This window comes from Ceratotherium simum, chromosome 1 (genome assembly GCF_057802395.1).
Source record: "Ceratotherium simum simum isolate JZ-2026a chromosome 1, ASM5780239v1, whole genome shotgun sequence".
Taxonomy (NCBI): Eukaryota; Metazoa; Chordata; class Mammalia; order Perissodactyla; family Rhinocerotidae; genus Ceratotherium; species Ceratotherium simum.
Window position 1 is genome coordinate 94,202,019 of NC_141900.1, and position 24,908 is coordinate 94,226,926.

At 41.0% G+C, this 24,908-nt stretch overlaps 1 protein-coding gene across 1 annotated transcript in view; it reads right to left on the minus strand.

Annotated features, from left to right (window-relative positions):
- The window catches only part of KIAA1549 (KIAA1549 ortholog), a 185,965-nt gene extending 162,859 nt beyond the window's left edge, over positions 1-23,106 (minus strand). Inside the window, exon 1 of the mRNA XM_087431455.1 lies at positions 22,882-23,106. Coding sequence (XP_087287581.1) covers positions 22,882-22,933 — 52 coding nt within the window. The 5' untranslated portion in view covers positions 22,934-23,106. The remainder of the gene's footprint in view (positions 1-22,881) is intronic.
- Positions 23,107-24,908: the final 1,802 nt, after the last annotated feature.

Genomic DNA, 24,908 nt, shown 5'->3' on the forward strand with positions numbered 1-24,908 from the left:
AAGTCCAATTTCATCAGTCCTTACAATTATTATCTTTAATGACTTGAAATGTTGGTGGTTTGGATCAGTTTGGAAGATAAAGAAACATGATATGCAAGGCAATTCCTCTGAAATGGCTGCTCTGGCTCAATTTTAATATGGCTCCACTCATGTCATCAAGATCTTTCTCCAAAAGCATTGCTGATCAAATACTGGAAAGCATTGCTGATTGACTATTGGAAAGCATTGCTGATCAGCCATCAAAGCATCATTGGTCCCTTGTCGCCAAGAAGGCTCATTCCTGGTATGTCATGTCCCATATAGGAGTGAAAGTTGTTTCCTCAGGAGCCTTCAGGCCATTTTTGAGCAAGAAGAGTGCCAGAGCAGAGGAAGTCTCTACTGTAAGGGTCTTTTAAGGGCAAACATCTTCTGCAGTTCCTTGAAGGTTCTCATGAAGTTTCACAAGCCTTTGTAATCATTTCAAAGCACCGAGCGACCATTATCCAAGTGGTGTTTTTATAACATGGAGGTATGCAGAGAACACAAAGTTTTACAACAACAAGAATTCCTATAATAACAAACAAAATGCTAAGTCCAAATTGGAGAATAGACCTGAAGCAGGAGGCACTGCCTGAGGGCAGCCAAATAAAGAGATCAAAGAACCACAGGATGTCAGTGGGCACTGCATTTAACCATTCAGCTTGTGCCCGAATTCTGTCTAGTTCTTTTTTTTTTTTTGTGAGGAGGTCAGCCCTGTGCTAACATCTGCCAATCCTCCTCTTTTTTTTTTTTTTTTTTGCTGAGGAAGACGGCCCTGGGCTAACATCTGTGCCCATCTTCCTCCACTTTATATGGGACGCCGCCACAGCATGGCTTGCCAAGCAGTGCGTCGGTGCGCGCCCGGGATCCGAACCAGCGAACCCTGGGCCGCCGCAGCGGAGCGCACGCACCTAACCGCTTGCGCCACCGGGCCGGCCCCTGTCTAGTTCTGTCTCTACTTTGCCAGAGGTGTTTACCCAAGTACAACAACAAGAAGTATTTACAACAGTTACAAATGGTACCTCTTAGGGGCCGGCCCCGTGGCTTAGCGGTTAAGTGCGCGCGCTCTGCTACTGGCAGCCCAGGTTCAGATCCCGGGCGCGCACCAACGCACCACTTGTCAGGCCATGCTGAGGCGACGTCCCACATAGAGCAACTAGCAGGATGTGCAACTATGACATACAACTATCTACTGGGGCTTTGGGGAGAAAAAGGTGGGGGGGAAGGAGGAGGATTGGCAATAGATGTTAGTTCAGAGCCAGTCTTCCTCAGCAAAAAGAGGAGGATTGGCATGGATGTTAGCTCAGGGCTGATCTTCCTCACAAAACAAAAAACAAATGTTACCCCTTAAATCTCTGGAAGTTTGATTGGTTAGGCAAGAAGTTCTAGACACTTAGTACAATGAATTAGGGGAGGAATGGTAGAGAGATTAGTAATTAAATGCACTAAAGGATTCTCTAGGTTTATGTGCAGAATGAGGCTTCTGATGACAAACCCAAGAGTCAGAAAGATTTCACCCTTTTGTAATAGATTTGGAGATACAGATAAGAGTATTGTCTTTTCATGAGAGAGAGAGAGAATATAAGGTAAGAAGCAACAGTGAGTAAAAGGTATACAGGCCTGGTCTGGCCATCTTGGGAAAGTTGTCTGCCTCAGTGTCAGCTGCTTCTCTTCCTAGTCAACTTGATTTGGAGGTCTCCAGCATTTGTACAGGACTGAATGTCAGGTGGAGCCTTCTTTAGCTGTGACATGTATCTCCAAGGTTCAACGCCTTCTAGTTCTGCAGCAGTGTCAGGGGTCGGGAGCACTTGGTAAGGTCCTTTCCAACAGGGCTCAAGGGGTGTCTTCTGATGTCACTTCCAGAATACCCAGTCACCAAGCTCTAGACTGTGATCAACAGGATCTTTTAAAGTGGAATCCAGGAAAGCTTCTTTAAGCTGTTGTTGATAGGCTTGTGTATAAGACATTAGAGACTTACAGTAGCTAGTCATACTAGCATAAAACAACAAAGGATCAGTAGAAGGTTGTAAACTAACAGACACTGATCTGCCAGTGACCGTTGCAAGTGGGGTCAGTTCAGGTTTTCCGAAAAGGGCACTGTGGGCAGTCAGCAAGACCAAAGATAATACCCTAGGGCAGGGGAGTCCAGTCCATAGGTATATAACAAAACCCCAAAGACAGTTAATAGGACTAGAATCCAACATCTACAAAAGTGCAACATAATTTTTCTCTCCACAATTATCCTCATTTTTTAACCAAAGATAATCACAGTAAAACTAATTTGTTTATATTAAAAACTTGGCTTGATTATTTATGTAAGTGAAAATGAGAATACTCACTGAGAGTTTCTGAATTCTGGAGGGATCAGGTAGAGAGAAAAAGTAAATGTTTCATCTTTGATCACAAGGGTATATCTTACCAAATTTTTGATAGCTTAAGAGAAAAGATTTCTTTAAATCTGGAGAAATAAAACATTAGAGCATCCTCCTCAGTTCATTTAGTTCTGTGTAATTAATATTTGTTCTTGATCTTTCCTTAGCAGTTTTATGAAGCCATTAGTTTCTCTGTTAGAGTTCTGTAATTTCTTACCCAGTTCAGTTTTAAGATCTGAAAGTTTACCAGAAACTTGTATTCTAGAGTTAGCATCAGAGTCCTTTCCATGAATCTCTCTGAAGATGAAATATATTTGCAAAAGCATCAGAGTAAAACAATAACTGTCTGTAAATGACAAAATACTTAAAGTGGCATAGTTAAAGATCTGAATACAATGCAATTGACAAGGAAATTTGGTTATTTCTTGACATATAACATTTGAAGATAATGCTAGAATTATAACATTATACCAGGACATATCAGATTTTTAGGAATTTCATATAATTTTTAGAACATTTATATTAATAACATATATGCATACGAGGATTTCCAAAAAGATGACTTAGCATCACTTATTTGACAAATCTTCTCATGCGATCAGACATACCAAATAAGCCTAATTAGTTTAACATCTCCCTTTTCATAGGAAGAGAGAGCAAATCTTTTGAGGTGAGGTGTTCCAGGGGCCCTCTGGAAACCTCAAAGTTATTTCCAGGTTAAAAAAAAAGAAAAAAACACACTTCATTTGAAATTTGATTTTGGGAAGTTTGTCAAAAATATCAAAATGTTTTAAAAGACTTGGTCAAATAGAATTATAGGTTGCTATGAAACAATGCTTAGCTATCCATTTAACCATGGTGACAATTAAAGATTTTCAGGCAAATACAGAAATAGTTATACAAAAAACCTCAGCTCTTGTGATTAAAGACCTGATAAAAACAACACAGGACATTATTTTGATAAAATATAAAATCCCTACCTCTTTTTTACACTACTCATAGGTAAAGAAAAAAGCCTTTCTTAATCTCTTTATCAAGAGCAGACTAAAAGCCTAAGAAAACTTTGTCCTTATAACAGAGAGAAAATCAAATTCTAATTTTGCACTAACTTACTTTTGATATTAAACTCATTTACTTAATTAAATTCATCCCAATTTTAGCCAACATGACCAAACACAAAACTCTTTTCTCAAGGTTCTCCTTCCATAAACCTTCTATAACTTTCCTTTTTACATTCAGAATTTGTCATTTTTTCTTTCCTATAACCAGTCTTACTTTAGAACAAATTTACTTACTTAACAAAAATATCTCCATTCTTTATATCTTCTTTTTTTACTGAAAGCATACATTTTCTCATAGCATAAAATTTTTAATGTAGCACAAGACATGTTTATTAATAGACCCAAGCATCTTTTAGTTTTTTCTGTAATAAGAAGCCAAAAGTAGATAAACCTTTGTTTAGCATTTTTTGTGTGTGTGTGAGGAAGATCAGCCCTGAGCTAACATCCATGCTAATCCTCCTCTTTTTTTGCTGAGGAAGACCAGCTCTGAGCTAACATCTATTGCCAATCCTCCTCCTTTTTTTTCCCCAAAGCCCCAGTAGATAGTTGTATGTCATAGCTGCACATCCTTCTAGTTGCTGTATGTGGGACACAGCCTCAGCATGGCCAGAGAAGTGGTGCATCAGTGCGTGCCCGGGATCCAAACCCAGGCCGCCAGTAGTGGAGCACGCGCACTTAACCGCTAAGCCACGGGGCCAGCCCTGTTTAGCATTTAATGTTTAATATTTTATCTTATTTGGAAATGATCTAGATACTCAATAAATTTCTATCATTTAACTTAATTTAGAAAACTCTAAAGTTTCAAGTTACCAAAATGTTTTGAAGTTATTTTTAAGTACATATACCATAATGCTTAATTATTGTTTAAAAGTTCATCTAAAAGCCCTTTAATCTTATTTATATCTATTTACTTTACTTGTTCCCAATAACTACATTTAGATTACCTACAAAAACTTCATGAGACGTTAGACAAAGTTAGCCATCAATTTTTTTGCTGCCAAATTTGGCAACAGAGATAACATGATTTTGTTTGACTTTTAGAAAACCTAAGTAGAACAAAAGTTTTATATCACATTAACTTGAAAAACATTTCAGTTAGTTTCTATTATATGTAGAAATAATTTATATAAGTGATTACTTTAAGCCAATTAAATAGAGCTCTTTTAGAAATTATACTATCTGGAGATGGAAAATTTCACATGTAGGTAACATAAATGTATATAGACATGCATACATAGAGACCCCATAGCTATTGTTTTTAAAATTACTGCCATGGGCCGGCCCCGTGGCTTAGCAGTTAAGTGTGCGCGCTCCGCTGCTGGTGGCCTGGGTTCGGGTCCCGGGCGCGCACCGACGCACCGCTTGTCCGGCCATGCTGAGGCCACATCCCACATACAGCAACTAGAAGGATGTGCAGCTACGACATACAACTATCTACTGGGGCTTTGGGGGAAAAAAATAAACAAAATTAAATTAAAATTACTGCCATGAATCAGGTACAGTAATACAAAGCTCACTAGTTATGAAAGAATAGTTTGATCCAAATTTTGTTTCTGGTAGATAGACTAAATTAAGTTTACCTTCTTAGATGGCTAAAGCTTTTTTCTACTAATATTTGTGGAGAAGACACTTAAGATGCTAGATTTGGGGCAAGGGTGCTTCTAGAGCCATTTCTCTATTTTTTCCTTCAGTCTTAGGAAGTTGTGATGGTCTAGATAACAGTTCCCAGAGAGGTTACATACTTTTTGAGACAAATTGGGGAGGTTTTTGGGATTGGTGAGAGGGAATGGGTGGAATCTGAATTGCCTCTAGAGCTGCATTTCCAGTTTTGCAAAGATTTGTAAGATAAGGACAGTTGTTCTCAATTCCATAAATTGGGTTGTAACTTCAATGATATAATAGGTTGATCTATCTGTCCAACTACATCATTCCTAATTTGCTTCTGGGTATACAGTTTTATTTTAACTTAGGGAAGAAGGCCTATAAAAAAAAATCCTACCAGGCTCCAAATATCAGCTTCTAATTTGGCCAAATTTCTCATCATAAGTTACTAAATCCTTTCAAATACCTTGTCAGGTTTCAGCCAGGGCAAACAGTAAATATTTCTGACAGTGTTAAACAACTCTATTAATTTTTAATTTTAGTTTCCCCTTGGCTGTTTAAGGGAGTAATGTAGAAGTTTACCAGAAAACCGCTCAGAGTCTTGTTAATGTTGGGAGGGGCTCATATACAGCCTTCCTTTGAAGGTAGATATGGGGAGTGGTCTGTAAAGGCATTAACTTAACAGACTTTTGTATAGTCTTTTTCTTTTAGGTAACTCTTACATCATAATTTTTCATTAACTTTTTGCAATGAAACTTTCAATAAGGCTATTTTGGAATTTTGAAGCCTTTGCTTTTAAGTGCTCTTCTTAAATGATCTTATCTAATTGGAACATTCCTTCTAATGGCCAATGTAATTCTCCTGAGGCTGATGGCAGTTTGATAGGACCCTAGCCACAAATGGGGTTCAACCCACATTTCTGTCGAGCCATATCTGACCACAAATGAAGTGCAACTCGCATTACTGTCTGACATATTTTGGGGTCCCCAACCTGACAGTTACCAAGCCAAGTTCTCAGGACATGAAACAAGCTTAGTAAGATTTTGCTGTTCTTTGTAAATATTTACAGCTTCTGAGACCATAGTTTTTAAGCAGGTGTGCCAGAAGGTGGAGCGCTTGACTCTTTAGAAATTAAAGATTGCATTTAATTTGTCTGGTCCATGGTTCTCAAATCTAGTGTGCAAAAAGACAACTTTTGGAAGCTCAAAGGAGGCCCAAAGTGGCCACTTTAATTTTAAATCACCTTTAATATTACCAGTCCACTGGGACAAAAATTTATAAGAGGACAGACCATAGTTCTTAAACATAAAACCAGCTGGAGTTCCCCAGAGAGGAACTTCTCGGGAAACTTTAGAAAATGAAAGTCCCATGGTAAAGAAAAGTGTGCAACTTAGAATGACAATAGGGTTTTTTTAATACACATTAAGAGAGTTAGCTAAGCCTTGGGTCTCTTGGACCCAAACTAATACCTAAGAAGGATGTGCCGCAGGGTTAGGGATTGTGTGATGTTTTTACAGTGTACCTCATTGCACAGAAGTTTTCTTGAGGTTGGTGGGTGACCTAGTGTCAATCTAACCCATTTCATAACCAACTTATCCTAATCATAGGAGCCTTCTTGAGGTGGTGAGCACTCTAATGGCTCTTAAATGCTCAACCCATGCCCACCAACTTTGCAGCTTTAGCTTCCAAGATGTCCCTTAGCAATAGCTTTTATCTTATGTGCATATTAACCCACAGCAAAGTCTATCTAAGCAGAAATTTTACTGAGGGAATCCCCTCCAAAATTCAAAGTACTCACATATCTACTGAGGGAATCATCTCCCACAGCAAAATCACATCGGCACCATAACCAGTAAGTCCCCTGGTTGCTTGAGAGAAATCCCTCCCGTGATGATGAAAGCAGCCTCACTGATCTCAAAGAAAGGCACTGACTTCAATCAAAGGGAGGGAGGTCCAAGCCTGAGAGATCCCACAATCGGAGGAGTTGGCTGTCCATGGAGGCAGCTGAGCACATGAGGGGGGCTTGTGTTGGTACCAAACCTGTTTCCTGGGGATGCCAGTCTGAGAAGGTGAGATCACTTCAGATCCCACTTTTGACACCATATGTCAACCTGCAAAAACAGAAACCTGTTTAAGAGGCAAAGCATTTATTTGGAATCAAAGAATTGCAATCAGGGAGCACAGATCCAGTAGAAACCCAAATAGTGTCCCAGTAACAGGAGAGGGGTTTAGGGTTTTTATGGGGAAAAGGGAGGATGATGTGAGTTGTATTAAAGAAGAGTTCATTGGTGCTAGATGAGGTAAGGCTAGGTTTGTACTTCATAGCTTGGCTTGAGAGTCAGTCATCAAGCAAAAGGCTAGACTTGTAGTTCATTGATTCATTGAGATTCAGTCATCAGCAAAGTCCAATTTCAACAGTCCCTACGAACAAGATATTCTTGTCCTTACTGACTTCTTGAAATGTTGGTGGTTTGGTCCAGTTAGGAAGATAAAGAAAACAAGACATACAAGGCAATTCCTCTGAAATGGCTGCTCTGGCTCAATTTTAATATGGCTCCACTCATGTCATCTTTCACAGACTGAAAATATGAAAATCCGGAAAAAGAAAAGATCGGGTAAGCTACAACAGGTAAGGAAGTTTTCACGGACTACGTGGGGTTCAATCTAGGTCTTGAACAATGGGAAAAATGGGTGACATCTGTGAAAGGAAGGGAAAAGGAGAAGACAGAGGGTATTGCAGAGAAAAGTAGAAAGACAGGGCAAAGCCAAGGTAGAAATTGCACGGGCAAGAAGGTAGAAATGAACAGAATGTGGCCCAGGACGAACCACTGGCCTAACTGGAGGAAAAGCTGTTTAGAGGAATTTGGGCATAAAAGAGCAAATAAGTAGGATATGGTCATAATGTAGCAAGCAAAGAGTTTAGACCTGCCATTATCTAAACAAAATAATTACCTCTATTTACCTCAATCCTGCTTATCAAAGTGGAAGCCAGTGGAGGGAGAGATGTCTCCAAAGTGCCCATGACTGCAGGTGCAAGGTTTACAACCAGGATCCTTGGAATGGGCTGGAAATGTCTGTTCTTCTTGCACAGTTTGGCAACAATAATGGCAAGAAAGAATGTTCCTGAAGCAGGTTCCAGGCCTTGTCTCTCTCTTGCAGTTTCCCTTACCTCCTTCTCCCCACCGCCTTCCTCCCAACACACAAGCTGCCACAGATCAACTGGCTCAATCCTCTGCCCACACTCTCCATAGTCATTTCCTACTATAGCCCCAAATCCACAGGCAGCTCTCCTGATGCATGCCAAAACTCCACAGTAGAATCATGGCAACAGTTGGTGAAAGCTGTTTTTAGAATCACCCTCATTCTCTGGCATTCTACTAACTCCAACTCACATATGACTGTGTTCTAAAACTCACATTCTGGCTCAAATTCAGAATGAGAATAATGATAGTAGTCTAGCTCAGCTCCTTGTTCTTCCAACTTGTCATAAGTTCAGATCAACTACATGAATAAATAAAGCGAAACCCATATTAACTATACATCTCTTCCTAATTTCCCTGCTTCTCTAGAAAACTCCTTCCTCACTCAAATCCCTAGATGGACACCCTTCCTAGGAGAGATCTCTGCTCTTGAGCCTCCTGTATTTGTGGGTAGGTTATCACTTCTCCAGGAAGCCTTCCCTGATCTCCCCAAGTTGGGTTTACTGCCCTTCCTCTGCTCCCATAAGTCCCTGTGATACCTCTGTCACTGCTCTGACCACATGGAATAAATCTTCATGTGTCTGTAAGTTCTTCAAGGGCAGAGACCTTCTCATTTTCATCTCTTTATTCCCTAGTGCCTTGACAGGTTGTAGGGCTCAATTAATGCTTGTTGAATGAACAAGTGGAAGTACAAGAACTAAGCACCAAGCCAGTCTCTTCCCTCACCTTACCCCTCCCTACTCCCCAGTTAACAATTAACCTAATTAATTAATCAGGGAAGCATGAGTTTGTCCATAGTTCTTTGGTACCAGGGCCAGAGGGATGTGCTATGGCATCTACTTATTCATCCTTACACTGACGGAGTAACTTCTCAGACTTCGAAGTATGTCAAGAAACGCTGATCCTCTGCTATGCATTATGAAACACCAACCAGAGATTGCTTAAAAAATATAAAAGGTCACTTCAGACATAATGTTCACTTGGTCTTGTACAGAGTGCAGTAAGCTACAGTAATTGGCACCAGCAAATGTTTATTAAAATTAGTGAACTAAGGCTCTTCACAGAAATAGAGGAAGAACACAATCTCTGCCCTTTGGGAAGTGACCATCTCCAACAATAAAATATGTTTACAACATTTGAATTTTATAGGCTCTGGATGAAAATTATGAGAAGCTGGATGACAAAATTATCTGCCCACAAACAACTCTGTGTGGAACTCATCCACCACTTAAAATGGCAAATTAAGGAATTTCTAGACCAACACTGTCCCGAAGAACTTTCTGCAATGACGGAACTGTTCTATAAATCTGTGCTGACCAAAGAAGTAGCCACTAGCCACAAATGGCTACGAGCATTTGAGGTGTGGCTAGTGTGACCAAGGCGCTGAATTTTTTATGTTGTTTAATTTTTGTGTGTGTGTGTGAGGAAGATCAGCCCTGAGCTAACATCCATGCCAATCCTCCTCTTTTTGCTGAGGAAGACTGGCCCTGAGCTAACATCCCTGGTGATCTTCCTCCACTTTATGTGGGACGCTGCCACAGCATGGCCTGACAAGCGGTGCGTCGGTGCGCGCCTGGGATCCGAACCCAGGCCACCAGCAGCGGAGCCCACGCACCTAACTGCTACGCCACGGGGCCGGGCCCCTGTTATTTAATTTTAATTATTTTAAAGTTAAATATCTACACGTGGCTAGTGGCCACCATATTGGACACACAGCTCTAGACTGTGGGAAAAAAAGGTGGGTTGGCTGCCATGTGGTAAACTAAGCATAGAAACTACCAATTTATATCACAATGTTCAGATCTGATCATAAATCCTGAACATGGTCCATGACAGGCACTGATATCTATGGCACAGGGCCCACCATTCCAGGCACTGCCCCAGGGCCTCTTCACAGGTTCTCCCACTGGCCTTTGCCTTTCACCCATCCTTCCTCTGACAGGATCTCCTCACCCCAGCCTTCCCTGGCTGCCCTGCCCCCAACTGAGTAAGGCATTCCTATTAGTGTCTTCCTCCTCAGCACTTACCATTTGAAACCGTATATTTAATTCTGTGTCTGGTTTCATGTCTATCTTTGCCACTAAATCATAATCTCCATGAGGACAGAGACCATTACTTCTTGTTCAGAGAGGGGTATTTACACAGTGGTTGATTGCTCAGACTCTTGAGCCAAGTCTATCTATATTTGTGTCTCAGCTCCATCACTTATTAGCTATGATACATTAGCTCCTCTGCGTCTCTTCTATAAAATGGAACAACAATAATAGTAACTACCTCATGGGGTTATATGAAGTTTAAATGAGTTATTATACATAAAGCACTTAGAAAAGAGCCTAGCACATAGCAAGCTCTACATAACAGTTGGCTATTATTATCCTTTGCCACTATTTTGTCAATGCCTGGTACAGTGCCTGGTACACAGAGTAGGTTCTCAGTAAACATTTACTGAATGAATGATTGAATTTCCATCAGGCTACCACGGTAATATTTTGATCTTTTTCTTTCCATCTACTTTTTGCCATCTTAAAGCAATGACAATAGTCTCCAAAAGTATACTAAATAATTACGCTAGTGACCAGTTAATTTATAGTTAATGTGATGTTGACTTTTGTTTTTAAAGACACAGACACCAAGTTAATGAAGCATCTGCTTGCTTCTAGCTCCTGAGAGTCTTGTAAATATTATATAACGCTTTTGCCATGTCTATAAAATAATCTGATGTTCACTATTCATTCTGTTGACATGATGTACTATATTCAGAGTTTTCTTTGTGATCTGCTAGTCTTGTATTTGGAGATAAATTCTATTTTGTCATGGTGTGGTTGAGAACACTGGATTTAGAGGAAAACAGACCTGACTTTGAATACTGTTTTACCATTTAAATACCATGTAACTTTGGGCATGATTTTTCTGAGCCTTGGTTTTCTTACCTAAAAATGGAAATGTTAATATCTACTTCATAATGTTGTATGAATATAAGTTAGAAATCAGGTAAGTCACCCAGAATTATAATTGGCATCTAATTAAATATACAATGATAATTATTATTGTTCATTTCTTTGCTGGAGTTTTATTTAAAAACAAAAAATAATAGGAAGAAAGAGTTTTTAAAAATTTTTAAAAAGAATTTTGTAATTATGTTCAGAAATGAAATTCGCTTCTAATAGAATTTTTAAGGAATTTTCCTTGTCGATGTTAAGGATAGCACCTATTTAACTCACAGAATTAATTTGGGATCATGTCATATTTCTCATTTCGCTAAAAAGAACTTTAATTTTTTATTACACATTGTAGAAAAAGCAGAATATACAGAGAAGCAAAGTCATGAATATTAAAATTATCTGTAATCTCACCACCCCAAAAGTAGCACTGTTAACGTTAGACCATATGCTCTTCCAGAAACTTTAAATGCATGAATGCACACACATACACACACACACACACACAATATTGATAGAAAATTGGAATCAGATTGTACATAAAATTTTGTTTAATTCAACAATATATTATGAACATTTTTTCACCTTAATAAATACTTCCAAAACATCATTTTTAATGGTGGCATTATATTCTAGTATACGAACCTTTATAAGTTGTTCATCAAATTCTCTAATGTTGGACACTTGGGTGGTTTCCAATATTTTACCATTATAAGCAATGCTGCATCAAATATTGTGCTAAATATTTTTATTAGCCCACATCCATCCTCTACCCTTCTCCACCATGCTATTTGCTTCAGGAAGCTGATCTTTTCAAGACAGCATCATTGGGCTTCTTCGCTCTCTGGCTTCCTGTGGGTTTGGTCGAGGCACCAGCAAGAAATCTGATAATGGGGGCCGGCCCCGTGGCTTAGCAGTTAAGTGCACGCTCTCCGCTGTTGGCGGCCCGGGTTCGGATCCCGGGCGTGCACCGATGCACCGCTTCTCTGGCCATGCTGAGGCCGCGTCCCACATACAGCAACTAGAAGGATGTGCAACTATGACATACAACTATCTACTGGGGCTTTGGGGGAAAAAATAAATAAATAAATAAATCTGATAATGGGAAAAGAAGGAGGCAAGGCTGTTTATTCCCCCAGCTCCCTCCCTGAGGGCTGCTAATTGGCTGGGTTCTTGAACATAAGACCTTGAATGCACCTGGTTGGAGGTTTTCTCTTGCAGCTACTCTCCCTGGGTGCCTGTAACAGCTCCCTACCCTTGCACTTTCATGCTTAGGGAGGTATGATGTCCCCATCACTGCTAGCCCAAGCACTCCACAATCCTATGTTGGTTTCCCTTCATCCTGCCCACAACCTTATAAATAGTCCTTCTCCCCACTTATCCACTTTTTATTTTGGTGAGGAACATTGGCCCTGAGCTGACATCTGTTGCCAGTCGTCCTCTGTTTGCTTGAGGAAGATTGTCTCTGACCTGACACCTGTGCCAATCTGCCTCTATTTTGTATTTGGGATGCCGCCACAGCATGGCTTGATGGGTGGTGTGTAGGTCCGCACCCAGGATCCGAACCCTCGAACCCTGGGCCGCCAAAGCAGAGCATGCAAACTTGAACTACTATGCCACCGGGCAGGCCCCCACACTTACCCACTTTAAGTGTGCCATCTGTTCCCTACCAGGACCCTAACAAATACAAATGACTTTGGAAGTAAATTCCTCTACACATCTTTTATTATTATCACATGATAAATTTCTGAAAGTGGAATTATTTGACCAAAGAGCATGTGTATTTTTAAGACCTTTTATAATATTAACAACCATCTTCCAATACACCCTTCCTCAAGCAGTGCATAATAGTCAGCCTTCAGGCCCCTTGTCCAACTGAGTATTATAATTTCTTTTCATCTTTTGCTGTGTTCATGAACACTTCTATAATGTGGAGATCATCTCACCCTTGAAAGTGGGAATCGGGGGAAGATTACCTATTAATCATTGCTTGTTCTTGCATAACTTTCTCAGTGTTTTCCTCTGCTATTACCTATTGCAAATTACCACACTTGGCCTTTAAGAATTCATTAAAATTATACCTGATTTCATCTTACCCATTTCATGGGGGCCATCTCTTCCCCCCACGCTCTGTCAAAGGTGAAATAGGTTTTTGGGGTTTTCTTTTTTTTTTTTTTGGTGAGGAAGATTGTCCCTGAGCTAACATCTGTGTTAATCTTCTTCTACTTTATATATGGGACGCCACCACAGCATGTGTGGTGCAGTGTGTAGGTCTGTGCCTGGGAACCCGCGAACCCCGGGCCGCTGAAGCGGAGCGCATGAACTTAACCACTACGCCACCAGGCCAGCCCCCAAAGGTGAAATAGCTTTTATGTCACTTCTTTCTTTGCAGAACCTTGTCACTCTTTGGATTTCAGTTCTTGGTTGACTTGTGGCCACAGCTCTCTTATGGGCTCAAGAAAAATTATGATTTTGCAGGTTATCTGGTTTTTTCTTGTGACTTTCTACATCATGAGGTGAAGTGCAACTCCCCATTTAATTTTTTGAAAATTTAATTAAATCTTCAGAATATTTTTATAAAAATAAAATTATATTCGATACCACATTCAATGTGCATGTAATGGCTAATAGAAGGAATCAATGTCCTGCCCGTTACGTGGAAAACTACTTATATACATATTGAAAAGTAATATGAATTGTTTAATAGTGAAAAATGTTCCCCAGCCACCGTGTGCACTTGCAGCAAATACCATATAATTTGTGAGTACCTCCAGAACTACTGATTAGAACACAAAGAGGAGGGAAAATGGACACTGGAAACTACTGGGAAAATCTACTTCATTTTGTAAGATTCTACTGTGTCCATGCTATCTGAAAGGCAGGACTTGACAAGTTAGTTTGTTCTCACTTACCTACACATTCCCTCACTGAAATCCTCAGCAAAGTCCAAAACCATATCTGTTTCCAATGTTGGCAGGGGTACAACCCATAGACCTGCACAGCGTTCAGAAGCAAACTTTTGTGTTGAGGACATAGAGTAAGAGATGTGGAGAAGCATTTCCCTGGGGCCTAAATGCTGTAACTCATGAGCAGAGAGAACTCTCTAAAGCAGAGGCCCAGGGCAGCGCCCCTCTTGCCCAGGTCTAAGGGCAGTATTGATCTACTTCATCTCTGTTACTCAATAATTAAACGAGGTAGTATATCTAAAGGACTTAGAACAGCACTTGTCACACAGTAAAGGGGCAATAAGTGGAAGCTATTACTATTATCACTAGTTCTCATCGCTGATGAGATGTATTAGCTTTACATATCTTAAAAATACTGATTTCATGAAAGCAGACCATCATCTTACACCATACACAAAAATTAACTCAAAATGCATTAGAGACTTGAGTGTAAGACCTGAAACATAAAACTCCCAGAAGAAAATATAGGCAGTACACTCTTTGACATCGGTCTTAGCAGCATCTTTTTTTTTTTTTTTAATAATTTTATTTATTTATTTTTCCCCCAAAGCCCCAGTAGATAGTTGTATGTCATAGCTGCACATCCTCCTAGTTGCTGTATGTGGCACGTGGCCTCAGCATGGCCGGAGAAGCAGTGCGTCGGTGCGCGAGCAGGATCTGAACCCCGGCCGCCAGTAGTGGAGCGCGCGCACTTAACCGCTAAGCCACGGGCCGGCCCTAAAATTCTTATTTATTTATTTTTATTTGTGAGGAAGATTGGCCCTGAGCTAACATCTGCCAATCCTCCTCTTTTTTTGCTGAGGAAGACTGGCCCTGGGCTAACATCCGTGCCCATCTTCCTCCACTTTATATGAGATGCCGCCACAGCATGGCTTGACAAGCGGTGCATCGGTGTACGCCCAGGATCCGAACCTGCGAACCCTGGGCCCCCGCAGCGGAGCACGCGCACTTAACCACTTGCGCCCCCGGGCCGGCCCCAGCAGCATCTTTTTGAATACCGTGTCTACTCAGGCAAGGAAAACAAAAGAAAAAATAAACAAATGGGACTACATCAGACTAAAAAGCTTCTTCAAGGCGGAGGAAACCATGAACAAAATGAAAAGACAACCCACCAACTGGGAGAAAATATTTGCAAATCATGTATCCAACTACGGGTTAATTTCCAAAATATTTAAAGAACTCATACATCTCAACAACAAAAAAGCAAACAACCCAATCAAAAAATGTGCAGAGGATATAAACAGACATTTTTCCAAAGAAGATATACAGATGGCCAATAGGCACATGAAAAGATGTTCAACGTAACAAATTATTATGGAAATGCAAATCAAAACTACAATGAAATTTCACTTTACACCCATCAGAATGGCTATAACTAAGAAGACAAGAAATAATGAGTGTTGAAGAGGATGTGGAAAAAAGGAAACCCTCATACACTGCTGGTGGGAAAGCAAACTGGTGCAGCCACTATGGAAAACTGTATGGAGATTTCTCAAAAAATTAAAAATAGAAATACCATATGATCCAGCTGTCCCACTGCTGGGTATGTATCCAAAGAACACGAAATCAACAATTCAAAGAAATTTATGCACCCCTATGTTCATTGCAGCATTACTCACAATAGCCAAAACGTGGAAGCAACTCAAGTGCCCATCAACTGATGAATGGATAAAGAAGATGTGGTATGTATATACAAAGTGGAACACTACTCAACCAAAAGAAAAAAAAAAATCGTGCCATTTGCAACAACATGCTCCTCTATAACCCTGATTAAGCTGCTAGTCTAGAAATTCCTGTTAATCTACAGTTGTATTTCTGTGCTCTGTTGCCTAGGTCAATAATTCTTTTTTTGTGTGTGTGTGAGGAAGATCAGCCCTGAGCTAACATCCATGCCAATCCTCCTCTTTTTGCTGAGGAAGACTGACTCTGAGCTAACATCTATTGCCAGTCCTCCTCCTTTTCTTACCCAAAGCCCCAGTAGATAGTTGTATGTCATAGTTGCACATCCTTTTAGTTGCTGTATGTGGGACGCTGCCTCAGCACGGCTGGACAAGCGGTGCATCGGTGCGCACCCGGGATCCAAACCCGGGCTGCCAGTAGCGGAGTGCACGCGCTTAACCACTAAGCCATGGGGCCGGCCCATAGGTCAATAATTCTGCTGGTGATATAACTCTTTTACTCAACCCATCTGTATCTTGGATTCAATTTTTCAATTAATCTTTGGCATTACTGATTGGCTATACCATAGATTTAATTATATAGTTTTATACTTTTATTAAGCATAAAAAATTAACTACTATCTTAATTTTATAGCACTTACAAATGCATTGACATAATTTTCATCCTAATCTGTTTTTCCTCTAATATCTTCATGAGATCCCAAGTAGTCATAACATTCTGCTTGGAATTTGTATTTCTCCAACTGGTTTTGGTTTTGCTCTTTTTGTACTATAATATATTTTTATTGGTCTCAGGCTATTTTTCCCCTTTCTTCAATATTCTTCAAGTGTTTTTATACTGACTTTTGATGCTCAAGTTTTTGTTTCAGATGCTTTCATTGGTATTTTAGAGGATTTTGTCAGTTGCTGCACATACTACAAAAAGTGTACTTGAATTTTACAGGTCATCATTATACGTTAGAGACAGGCTCAAAAAAGGTAAATTTATATTTAGGGCATCCACCATGTTAGAAACCATCAATGAACATGAATAACCTTTGAGATTAAAAAACAAAAAGCAAAATCATTAATGTATTGGTCTTCTTTTTTGTGTGTGTGAGGAAGATTAGCCCGAGCTAACATCCATTGCCAATCCTCCTCTTTTTGCTGAGGAAGATTAGCCCTGGGCTAACATTCGTGCCCATCTTCCTCTACTTTACATGCCGGATGCCGCCACAGCATGGCTTGATAAGCAGTGTGTAGGTCCACACCTGGGAATTGAACCTGTTGAACCCCTGGCCACTGAAGCAGAGCAAACAAACTTAACCACTACACCACTGGGCCGGCCCCTGTATTGGTCTTCTTTTTTTTTTTCCTTAAAGATTAACATTTTTTTTTAAATTTATTTATTTATTTTTCCCCCAAAGCCCCAGTAGATAGTTGTATGTCATAGCTGCACATCCTTCTAGTTGCTGTATGTGGGACGCGGCCTCAGCATGGCTGGAGAAGCGGTGCATCGGTGCGCGCCCGGGATCCGAACCCGGGCCGCCAGCAGCGGAGCGCACGCACTTAACCGCTAAGCCATGAGGCCAGCCCAACATTTTTTTTTTTTAATTTTATTTTTTTAATTTATTTTTCCCCCAAAGCCCCAGTAGATAGTTGTCTGTCATAGCTGCACATCCTTCTAGTTGCTGTATGTGGGACATGGCCTCAGCATGGCTGGAGAAGCAGTGCGTCGGTGCGCGCCTGGGCTCCGAACCAGGGCCGCCAGTAGCAGAACGCGCGCACTTAACTGCTAAGCCACGGGGCCGGCCCTGTATTGGTCTTCTTAACGACATAATAATTAATTATATCAGTATCTTTATCTATAAAATACTTCTAAAATTAAATGAAATATGAATCAAAAAACAAAGTCTAGCAGTTAGCTTCATTTTGGTGAGGCAAATGTTATTGAGGAAAATGTTTTAAGTTCTTTTACTTTTAAGAAAAGCCTAGTTTCCTCAAAATGGTAGCAAATGAGAACTGACTTCTTGTGCCATCTACTTGCACAGGATTCTTTTCCTATTGAAAACTTCCACCAGCAATTGGTCAAGTATCAGAATGATCTTTGCTGAACTGTGGAAGGGGGATCATTGGGATAAATCTCTGTGTCCTATTTGTGAATATACTGTTCATCATGCTCAGTAGACAGTGCCTGCCAGCATAGTTAGAATTTTGTTCTAGTTTTTTCGATTTCATGTCATTTAAAATTTTTTCATTGTGTTTATCAAAATAATACATCTAAGTAGTTTTTTTTGTGTGTGTGTGAGGAAGATCAGCCCTGAGCTAACATCCATGTTAATCCTCCTCTTTTTGCTGAGGAAGACCAGCTCTGAGCTAACATCTATTGCCAATCCTCCTCCTTTTTGTTTTTACCCCAAAGCCTCAGTAGATAGTTATATGTCATAGTTGCACATCTTTCTAGTTGCTGTATGTGGGACGTGGCCACAGCATGGCCAGAAAAGCGGTGCGTCAGTGCGCACCCGGGATCCGAACCCGGGCCACAAGTAGCGGAGCGCACGCACTTAACCGCTAAGCCACAGGGCTGGCCCCATCTAAGTAATTTTTAAAAATCATGTAGATCAGCATTTATATATTAAAGAAATTGAATCAATAATTAATAACCTTTGAAAACAGAAAGCACCAGGCCCAGATGGGTTCACTGGTGAATTCTATCAAACATTTAGGAGAGAAATCATGTAAATTCTCCACAATCTCTTTCAGAGGATAGAAGCAGAGGGAATACTTTCTAATTCATTCTATGAGGCCAACATTACCCTAACATGCACACCAGGTAGAGACATTACACGAAAAGAAAACTACAGACCAATATCTCTCATGAACATAGATGTAAAAATCCTCAACAAAATATTAACAAATCAAATCCGAAAAAGTATAAAAAGAATTATATATCATGATCAAGTGGGATTTATCCCAGGTACACAAGTCTGGTTCAACATTTGAAAATCAATTAATGTAATCCATCACATTGACAGACTAAAAAAGAAAAATCACATGATCATATCAACAGATGCAGAAAAAGCATTTGACAAAATCCAACACCCATTAGTGATAAAAACACTCAGTAACCTAGAAATAGAGGTGAGCTACCTCACTTGATAAAGACTGTCTATAAAAAACCTACAGCAAGGGGCTGGCCCCGTGGCTTAGTGGTTAAGTGTACACACTCCGCTGCTGGCAGCCCAGGTTCGGATCCCGGGCGCACACCGACGCACCGCTTCTCGCCATGCTGAGGCCGCGTCCCACATACGGCAACTAGAAGGATGTGCACCTATGACATACAACTATCTACTGGGGCTTTGGGTGGGAAAAATAAATAAATAAAATCTTAAAAAAAAAAAACCTACAGCAAACATCACACTTAATGGTGAGAAACTTGAAGCTTTCCTACTGAGATCAGGTACAAGTCAAGGATGTCCCCTCTCACCACTCCTTTTCTTTTTTTTTTTTTTTTTTAATTTTATTTATTTATTTATTTTTTCCCCCAAAGCCCCAGTAGATAGTTGTATGTCATAGCTGCACATCCTTCTAGTTGCTGTATATGGGACACGGCCTCAGCATGGCTGGAGAAGCAGTGTGTTGGTGCGTGCCCGGGATCCGAACCCGGGCTGCCAGCAGCGGAGCGTGCACACCTAACCGCTAAGCCACGGGGCCGGCCCCTCACCACTCCTTTTCAACATCAAACTGGAAGTTCTTGCTAAGACAAGAAAAGGGGAAAAAGGTACACAGTTTGGAAAGGAAGACATAAGACGGTCTTTGGTCACAGAGAACATGATTCTCTCTGTAGAATATCCAAAAGAATCAAGAAAAAAACCCTAGAACTAATCAGCAATTATAGTAAGGTTGCAGGATACAAGGTTAACATACAAAAGTCAATTGCTTTCCTATATACCAACAATGAACAAGTGGAATTTGAAATTAAAAACACAATACCATTTACATTAGCACCCAAAAATATGAAATACTTAGGTATAAAGCTAACAAAATGTGTACAAGATCTATACAGGAAAACGACAAAAGTCTGATGAACAAAAGCAAAGAAGAACTAAATAGATGGAGAAATATTCCATGTTCATGGATAGGAAGAATCAATATTGTCAAGTGTTAGTTCTTCCAACTTGATCTACAAATTCAATGCAATACCAATCAAAATCCCAACAACTTATTTTGTGGATATCAACAAGCTGATTCTAAAGTTTATACAGAGAGGGGAGGGCTGGCCCCGTGGCTTAGCGGTTAAGTGCGCGCACTCTGCTGCTGGTGGCCCGGGTTCGGTTCTGGGCGCGCACCGACGCGCTGCTTGTCTGGCCATGCCGAGGCCACGTCCCACATACAGCAGCTAGAAGATGTGCAGCTATGACATACAACTATCTACTGGGGCTTTGGGGGAATAAAATAAAATTAAAAAAAAAAAAAGTTTATATGGTGAAGGGAAAGACCCAAAATAGCCAACATGACATTGAAGGAGAAGAACAAAGTTAGAGGACTGACACTACCCAACTCAAGACTTACTATAAAGCTACAGTAGTCAAGACAGTGTGACACTGGTCAAAGAATAGACAAATAGATCAATAGAACAGAATAGAGACCCAGGGGGCCAGCCTGGTGGTGTAGTGGTTAAGTTCGTAAGCTCTGCTTTGGCAGCCCGGGGTTCACAGGTTTGGATCCCAGACACAGACCCACGCACCACTCATCAAGACATGCTGTGGCAGTGTCCCATATACAAAATAGAGCAAGATGGGTACAGATGTTGTTACCTCAGGGCCAATCTTCCTCACCAAAAAAAAAAAAAGAGAGAGAGAGAGAGAGCGCCAGAAATTGACCTTCATAAATATAGTCAACTGATCTTTGACAAAGGAGCAAAAGCAACACGACAGAGCAAAGATAGCAACTACAACAAATAGTGCTAGAACAACTGGACATCCCCATACAAAAATATTAATCTAGGGGCTGGCCCCATGGCCGAGTAGTTAAAGTTCCGTGCCCTCTGCTTTGGCGGCCCGGGTTCGCGGGTCCAGATCCTGGTTGTGGACCTGCTCCACTCATCAGCCATCCTGTGGAGGCATCCCACGTACAAAATAGAGGAGGATTGGCATGGATGTTAGCTCAGGGCGAATCTTCCTCACACACACACACAAAAAATTAATCTAGACACAGACCATATGCCCTTCACAAAAGTTAACTCAAAATGCATCATAAACCTAAACATAAAATGTAAAATTATAAAACTCCTAGAAGATAATATAGGAGAAAACCTAGATGACCTCGAGTATGGTGATTCCTTTTTACATATAATATCAAAGGCACGATGCTTGAAAGAAATAATTGATAGGCTGGACTCCATTAATTTAAAAACTTCTGCTCTGTAGAAGACAATATCAAGACAATTAGAAGACAAACCACAAACAGGGAGAAAATATTTGCAAAGTGTCCAAGGCTTCTGGAATCCAAGGCTTGGAACCAGCATACTGGCACTTCCTCTGATAAATGACTGTTATTCAAAATATACAAAGAACTCTTGACACTCAACAATAAGAAAACAAACAAGTTGATTAAAAAATGGGCCAAGGACCTTAACAGACACCTCACTGAGGAAGATCTACAGATGGCAAATAAGCATATAAAAAGACGCTCCAGGGGCCGGCCCCATGGCTTAGTGGTTAAGTGCACGCACTCGGCTACTGGCGGCCCGGGTTCGGATCCTGGGCGCGCACCAACGCACCGCTTCTCCGGCCATGCTGAGGCGGCGTCCCACATACAGCAACTGGAAGGATGTGCAACTATGACATACAACTATCTACTGGGGCTTTGGGGAAAAAAAAGGAGGAGGATTGGCAATAGGTGTTAGCTCAGAGCTGGTCTTCCTCAGCAATATAAATAAATAAATAAATAAATAATAAATAAATAAAAAGACGCTCCACATCATAGGTCATCAGGAAAATGCAAATTAAAACAACAATGATATACCCATTAGAATGGGTATCTGACACTACACACCCATTAGAATGGCCAAAATCCAAGAGAACACTGACCATACCAAATGCTAGCGAGCACGTAGAGCAACAAGAACTTTCATACATTGCTGGTGGGAATGCAAAATGGTACATCCACTTTGGAAGACAGTTTGGCAGTTTCTTATATAACTAAACATATTCTTGCCATCAATCCAGCAATTGTGCTCCTTGGTGTTTACCCAGAGGAGCTGAAAACTTATTTCCACATGAAAACCTCCACACAGATGTTTATAGCAGCTTTATTCATAATTGCCAAAACTTGGAAGCAATCAAGATGTCCTTCAGTGGGTGAATGGATAAACCGTGGTACATTCAGACAATAGAATTATTATTCAGTGCTAAAAAGAAATGAGCTATCAAGTCATGAAAAGACATGGAGGAACCTTAAGGGGATATTACTAAGTGAAAGAAGCCAATCTGAAAAGACTACATACTATATAATTCGAACAGTATGACATTCTGGAAAAGGCAAAACTGTGGAGACCATAAAAAGATTAGTGTTTGCCAGGTGGGAGAGGAGAGATGAATAGACAGAGCACAGAGGATTTTTAGGGCAGTAAAAATATTCTGTATGATATTATAATGTTGGATATATGTCATTATACTTTTGTCCAAACCCATAGAATGTACAACACAAAGAACCCTAAGGTAAACTACGGTCTTTGGGTAATTATGATGTGTCAATGTAGGATCATCCTTGGTAACAAATGTACCATTCTGGTGAGTGGTGTTGACAATGGGGGAGACTATGCCTGTGTGGGGGCAGGGGGTATATGAGAAATCTCTGTACCCTCCTCTCAATTTTGTTATAAACCTAGAACTACTGTAGAAAAGTAAAGTCTTTATCAAAAAATCATATAGTTCTACAAGCTTTTAAAAAACAAAATATATAACAACATCACTATATATATATATATATATAAAATGTATCTACCCATTTAGACAAACAAACCCACGGGAAGGCTAAAACAGGGCATTTATCATCACTCACAAATCTGTAGGTCAACCGGGCAGTTCTTTTGGTCCTGGATGGGCTCACTCATGCACTAATAGTAAACTGCAGGTCCAGCAGGCAGCTCTGCTACTCTTGGCTGAGCTCTCTCACATGCTTGGGGGACAGCAGACTAGAGGCTAGTCTAGGATGGCCTCAGCTGGGACAACTGGATTGTCCTCCATGTGATCTCTCATTGCTAGTCTGGGCTCCTTCACGTGGGGTTCCAAGAGAATGAATGGAAGTGTCCAAGGCCTCTGGAATTCAAGGCTTGGAACCAGCATACTGGCACTTCCTCTGCATTCTATTTGTCAAAACAAGTCATGTGGCCTGCCCAGATTCAGGGGGTGGGGAAAGAAACTCCATCTTTTGATGGGAGGAGCTACAAAGTCACACTGCAAAGGACATGGATACAGGGAGGGGGAGAGTATTAGGCCATTTTTACAACCGATCTACCATTATAGGTGCCTTTTACCACGCTGGTACATAGTGGGTGCTCAATACATGTTATATGTTATTATTATGGATGACCAGGCAGCAAATCCAGAGCCGAGTGACCACCAGTAGGTCACCTAGTATTGGATTTGGGCAGATGACTAATGCTAAGTAAGTCCTGCCCGTGAAGGGCTGAATGTATTTAAAATACCGTATTAACTATGTTTTTTAGTTTCTGTATCTGAGATTTGGACATCTGGGGCCTTGCAGACTAGGGAGGAACTGCCCCTCCCAGGGTTAGAGGATTCCTAGGATTCCTAGAGATAGAAAACAACGCCTTCTTCCTCTCCTCCCTCTTTTGCCTTTCGTATGCAAACTAACCAGCCCAGAACCCATACCTCCCCTACCCCCTGCTTTAGTGCTCTGACACTATTCTTCTGCCCTAATCACCCCAGGGCTAGGCATCAGACAACTAGAGGCGGCCCCTACACCCCAGAGCCCACTGAAGTTATTCAAACTAACCAGTCTTAAACCTGCTTAGCCTGCTCACCCATGACTGTTTCCCTTTCTTTCTCTCTCTCTCTCCCCCTCTCCCTCTTTCCATCTCTTTCTCCTTCTCTCTCTCTCTCCATCTCTTTCTCCTTTTCCCCACCTTGGTGTTCTCTCATGCTGCTCTGCACTGTGTCTTACTCCCTCCTCTTGGGAATTGTGAGTGATATACTATCTTTTCTTTTTTTTTTTTGGGTGAGGAAGATCAGCCCTGCGCTAACTTCCATGCCAATCCTCCTCTTTTGCTGAGGAGGACCAGCCCTGAGCTAACATCCATTGCCAATCCTCCTCCTTTTTTTCCCTTTTTCTCCACAAGGCCCCAGTAGATAGTTGTATATCATAGTTGCACATCCTCCTAGTTGCTGTACGTGGGACGCGGCCTCAGCATGGCCGGACAAGCAGTGCATCAGTGCGCGCCTGGGATCCCAACCCAGGCCGCCAGTACTGGAGCGCACGCACTTAACCGCTAAGCCATGGGACTGGCCCCATACTATCTTTTCAATGGCAATCTTATTCTGATCTGTTGGCCTCAGCATACCTGAATAAAAACAGAATCTACATTTTAAAACAAATATTGCTTTCCTTGAATGCAGGAACTGTACCAGGGCTGTATGATCCATGGGCAGAGGAAAGACTAGCAGGAGAGGGCCGGCCCTGTGGTTTGGTGGTTAAGTGCGCGCGCTGCGATGCTGGTGGCCCGGGTTCGGATCCCGGGTGTGCATCGAGGCACCACTTCTCCGTTCATCCTGAGGCCGAGTCCCGCATACAGCAACTAGAAGGATGTGCAGCTATGACATACAACTATCCACTGGGGCTTTGGGGGGAAAAATAAAATAAATAAAATCTTTAAAAAAAAAAAAAAAAAAAAAAAGAAAGACTAGCAGGAGAAAACATTGAGAGGAGTTAACCAGTACCCATTAGTCAGAATAAATGTCATCAAAAGTCAGAAATGAAGCCTGGGATCCAGAGTCAGAGTGTTGTGCGGCATCAGGAGAGAGTAACGTGGATTTTGTTGTGGGTGGTTTAATGTATTCTGGCTCGTT